Source organism: Actinia tenebrosa, unplaced genomic scaffold (genome assembly GCF_029948245.1).
Source record: "Actinia tenebrosa isolate PJP-AT-01 unplaced genomic scaffold, QUT_ActTen_1.0 PGA_scaffold9__36_contigs__length_13948895, whole genome shotgun sequence".
NCBI classification, from domain to species: domain Eukaryota; kingdom Metazoa; phylum Cnidaria; class Anthozoa; order Actiniaria; family Actiniidae; genus Actinia; species Actinia tenebrosa.
This window is the reverse complement of record NW_028292586.1, coordinates 4,106,884-4,112,179: the sequence shown is the minus strand read 5'-3', so window position 1 is coordinate 4,112,179 and position 5,296 is coordinate 4,106,884. Positions and strand designations below refer to the sequence as shown.

At 37.1% G+C, this 5,296-nt stretch overlaps 1 protein-coding gene across 1 annotated transcript; it reads right to left on the bottom strand.

Annotated features, from left to right (window-relative positions):
* Positions 1–692: 692 nt before the first annotated feature.
* LOC116298604 (uncharacterized) lies at positions 693–5,230 on the bottom strand. Its single transcript, XM_089025286.1, has 3 exons — positions 4,582–5,230; positions 3,473–3,632; positions 693–2,843 (listed from the first exon to the last, which is right to left on the bottom strand). The coding sequence occupies exons 1-3, from the start codon at positions 4,799–4,801 to the stop codon at positions 1,532–1,534; spliced, it is 1,692 nt and encodes a 563-aa protein (XP_088881412.1). The 5' UTR covers positions 4,802–5,230; the 3' UTR covers positions 693–1,531.
* Positions 5,231–5,296: the final 66 nt, after the last annotated feature.

Sequence of the window (5,296 nt, the reverse complement as noted above, 5' to 3'; positions counted from 1 at the left end):
ACAAACATACTCTTCGTATAAAGAAAATAAGATCTGCACAATAGACCTCTTCGGCTCTGACATAATGGTTTCCCATTTCAGACCATGTCATTCCCTAGAGTACCATTTCTTTGTTTAAGGTTTGTGCTCGGTTGCACATGAGAAGACACATGAATATAGATACAGCTCAAACAAAGAATCTTATTCACAAGGGAATGACACGTGGTCTGAAATGGGAAAATATTGCCCCAAGCCAAAGAGGTCTATTGCTTTTTTCTGAAGTCACTGAGTAACCATGAACAATGGCTTCAAGTCAATGTTGGACTTGATTAAATAGATTGAATGTTTGAAAACATCAAATCCAACCTTTACTTCGAGTCATGGTTTCGTGGTCACCAAAAAAAATTCAGGAAAAGTCTATTTCCAACCTAAAAAATGATTCAGATGAAAAAGATTTTGTAATGGAGATCTTAGATTTTTTATAGTCTTTGCTTTTTACCAGGACTGAAAAAAAAAAATGAACCAGATTTGTGAATTGAAAATGTTATTTGATTGACAAAATTACAAATAATTAATTGTAACTTTTTTGTTCTTGTAATTAAAATTTATATCTTTAATTAATAAAAAAAACTTTTCCCCAAATATTACTTTTGCTTTACCTAAAAGGACTAAAAACATTATGTGCAGTAAAAAATTGAAAAAGTATTACAACATTTTCTTCAAAACTCTTGCATTTACAGTCATGGTTTGTAATTGAAATAGTCCATTTTTTATTACACTTGAAATCCTGCAGCATTAGGTCAAAGCAATGGAGACCCCATTTTATAGACCCCTTGCATGTACAATCTACAATCATGATGTATGGTACCAGCTATATTATAGCTACAACATTGTTGAAAGTTAAAAATATGGTGTTAAATTTCACTTAAATGCATGATATACATGAAATAAAAAACCTTCATATTGCATCAATACTTTAAACAATTTCTTGGCTGATCTACATCAGGGCACAGCTAATTTACAGATTGAACTCTGAAACCACCTCTGGGCTGATCTAAGTCAGGGCACAGCTAATTTACAGATTCAACCCTGAAACAACCTCTGGGTTGGTCTAAGTCAGGGCATAGCTAACTCATAGATCGAACCCTGAAACAACTTCTGGGTTGATCTTAGTTAGGGCACAGCTAACTCACAAATCCAACCCTGAAACGACCTGATAGATAGAAGAAGTCCTAAATTACAAAATTATTTTAAATTATTATCCTACTCATTAGAAAGCATCAAGTCCGGAAAATGATTCTTAATTCTGATATTCATCTATAAACTACCATACAAATGATGGAAGCAAGTGGCTACATATATGTACTAGACTGACACATTACCATATATAGATAGCCAGTACTGATTCAAAATGTTCATCTTTTCCCAGGATAATGGTTATTATTACATAATATAAAAGTAAGCATGTTTAGGTTAAAACTGTAAATATTTGTAGCATGTCTCTATCAAAATTTAAGCTAAAAACCTTTAGAAAGTACCTTTATAAAATGATTCACATTCTTGCCTTTTTGGACCGAGAAAAAGTTTTTGGATTCCTTTTTGGCTGAGAGTCATCCCATGTGCTTTGTTCATCATTGCATTCATCATCAGCAACAGAAGCGAACTTTCGTTTGGTTCTGGTCTTTGCACTAGCCTTCTCTGCCTCCCTTGCTGCTGCAATACTCAACTGACTTAAAAGACTATCTAATTTTCCAGGTTTGGGCATTTTGGAGTTGGATGTTTTGGACAAGTTAAGGCTTGAACGGTTATCCATTTTGTTGCCAATGCTGATATGGAGGTTAAAAAGCGCAGCCAGTTTGCGTGCATCAGCTCTTTCTCGTGCACTCATAAGTGGTAGCTCCAATGCTGTATCATCTGGATTACTTACAAATGTTGTAATCATTGAGCTGATGTCAATCAGAAATCCTACATCACCAAGCTCTTCCTCTCTTTCGGGTGTTTGGGCTAGAGTCTTGCTGTCTGGCATCTTCTGCACATTGCCTTCTGACACCATGCTTTCACTATCTGGAAAATCCCCCAACACTTCTTCCTGGTCCAAATTACCATTTTCAATTTTTTGATCATTGTCCAAATTTTCTCTCTCTGTCTTGGACTTTCCTTTAGAACCTTCTTTGATGTTTTTTGCATCTTTTCTGTTTTTCTTGGCGTCTTTCTTGCTGTCTTTCCTCTTAGCATTCTTCCTCGGCTTCTCCTGAACTTCTACTACTGGTTCTTCATCAACTTCCACCGTCTCAAGCAGACCTGTTTCTGGGTTGAGGTGTACACTCCGTGTCAAAGGTTCACCAATATCGTCAGGGCATTCCAAGATAGTTACAACGTTCTCATCATCTTCCCTTGCGCTCTTTCTGGAACTTCTCCTAGACTTGTTACTCACATCCCTATCCGCAATAAAATCATCTTGCAATTTCTTTACATTACTTAAAACTTCAGTATCATCGTGATTTTTCTTCTTCTCTTCACGGCTAACAGCTTTTTTCCCTACCTTATTTGAGGCAACTTTCCGTCCTTTTGCTTTCATTTTACTTGCCTTGGGACTTTCAAAGTAAGAAATCTCAAGTGACGCATCATCAATGTCCTCCGAGTTAGTCTCCATTGGAATATTCTCAGGAACAGCTTCTCTTTCCTTTTTATCTGGCTTGACATTCTCTTTCAAGGTTTCATCTTCTTTTTCACTTTGTTCTTGCTCTCTTTCCTTGAGAGTAGCAGGTTCTTGCGAATCTGTGCCTGTGATTTTGATTTTTTTGACCAAGACTCGATCTTTCTGCATTTCCCCCTTGTTTATCTTGGTAATCTGAGAGGTAGACCTGTGTCAAAAAAGAATGTTTTTTGGGAATATATACAATATAGGTAGCCAATCTCTTTTGTCCTTTTACATGAAGAGACATTTATATACTAGCGTAATACACAGAATTGAAATATGGCAACCAATTTGAATAACTATTGTTCTGCACTGACTAGCAACTGACTAGCCTCATGTTTACGTGTAAACATAAATCGTGTTCACTTGTAAACAAAAAAGCGTTTTCACATGTATAATTAGCTAGTCAGTCGCTAGTCAGTTTAGAACAATAATTATTTAAATTGATAGCAATAACTCAATTTGGTGGTTAAGGACGATTCTGTATCTGATTTACAGACTTTTCCAGGGTGACTGATGTCGATTGTGCTTTTCCTCTCTAATTATTCATAATCATAAATTAAGAAGGTTTTAGCCTAGAATAACCATTTAATAACAGCAATATCTACATATATACTGGCCAAAACTAGGACTTGTTTCATTAAACTTTTGCCTTGTCGATATTTTGACCACTAACGTTTAACCAGAAATGAGATATGACTAAGCTAAAAGTAATTTGGCCTGTGATCATAGGCGGTGACTGATCATCAGTTATTTTACATGTACTATTCAAAATTCTAAAGAAAATTCACAAACCTTGGCTGATCATCAAAAATGTTAGACTTTATTTCTTTGAAATGTGTCTTCAGGAGTTCTTTCTCTTCTTCAAGGAAAGTGACTCTCCCTTTTAGCAGAGAAATTTCATCATCATAATTCAGCTTTTGCCTTTTCATCTCCTTCTCTATTCTTGCATTCTCTATAAATTTTAAAAACAGATCAGATTGGGTTATATCTCTGAGTTAGTCATGCCGTGATTTAGATCAGCCCAAAGGTGGTTTCAGGCTTCTATCTGTGAATTAGCCATGCTCTGACTTAGATCAGCCCAGAGGTTGTTTCAGGGTTTGATCTGTGAAGTAGCCATTCCCTGACTTACATCAGCCCAGAGCAGGGCTGTCAACTCTCCCGGATAAACCGGGAGTCTCCAGATTTTGGACCGTATCTCCCGGTCTCCAGATTAGAGTCTCAAATCTCCCGGATAATTCCCAAAGCTGACCATTTCTTATGAGACTCGACTTTCACAACCATAAAATTCCAATTATTTTGTGTTGTTTGTGTTATTTTAAATCGCTAACAAAATCAAAACGTTCCTCATAAACTGTTCTTGCAAGTAGGCCATTGTAATATAAGCGATAATCTGATTGGTCAGAAATAAACCCATCACATCAATAATGTTACAAAGCGAAAGACGTCTTTTCGCGCGCTTTTTGACACACTGTGACATCATGTCCCTTCCCTAACAATTCTCCAGATTTGAATATCTCGGGGGTTGACAGCCCTGCCAGAGGTTGTTTCAGGGTTTGATCTGTGAAGTAGCCATGCCCTGACTTAGATCAGCTCAGGGCTTGTTTCGCAGTTCAATAAAAATGTCATTTGACATTCAATGTTATGAATATTTTCTGGAGCCACAAAAGATATCCTCGATCCTCAATGGGGAGGTATGGATATTTGATACTTACTAGAACCACACTTTATAATCTCTTTCTTAAATACCCCCTCCCCTCCCCCCAAACTATGACAAACCCATCCTAAACTCCAGCACAAAACTGAAGTCCAAAGGCTACCTTTTCATTTAAATTATTCAAAGTCTTCCACACACAATAAAGACCAATACAGTCAGATTTATGGCGAATTAAAACTCCACTTACCAGAGAAAGCCAGACGAAGCAGCCTTTGCATTTCTTCACACACGGTAATAATCCCTCCTGTCTGACACTCAACGGAGCCTTTCAAACGACATATCGACACAGCAGAAGCTAGAAGCTTCTCTGAATGCCGAAACAAGTCTTGGATACCATTCTCGTTGGTTCTAACTGGAGTAGAAAGAGGAGTTCGCCACAAAGAAGCGCGCTCTTCGTTTGCCGCCATTTTTCGTAATACAATACACTACCCAGAAACCTCTGGGCTGGAAGAGCTCACAGTAAATACTCCGCTCTCCCCTCCCTAGTGACAAAACTGAGACAAAGAGAGAGGGGTACTAGGAAGTCGTTCGTTTGTTTGTTCGTAAAAGAAATGCGTAAAAGAAATTTTTAAAAGGTTCAGGACCTCATAATATAAAATAAGTTGGTTTTCTCTCGGTTTTTGGATACAAATCAAATGCCTAATACACTAGCTGTTTAGTCTATTTTTAAAGAATCATTTGGTCTATTACCCTCCCCTCCCCTCAATGTCAATTTAAATTTTGGTGCCGTAGTTTAATCCCTCTTAATCTTTAAGGAGCGACTGTCTGTAAAAATCAAACATACGGCGGAAAGGCTCAAATTTTCGAATTCGCTCTACTTTTGGATTTTAGTAGTGTATGATGAAGGAAGAAACACCGTGTGGTTAGTTTTGAAAAATACTTTTTTGTTTTCGAGAAATAGG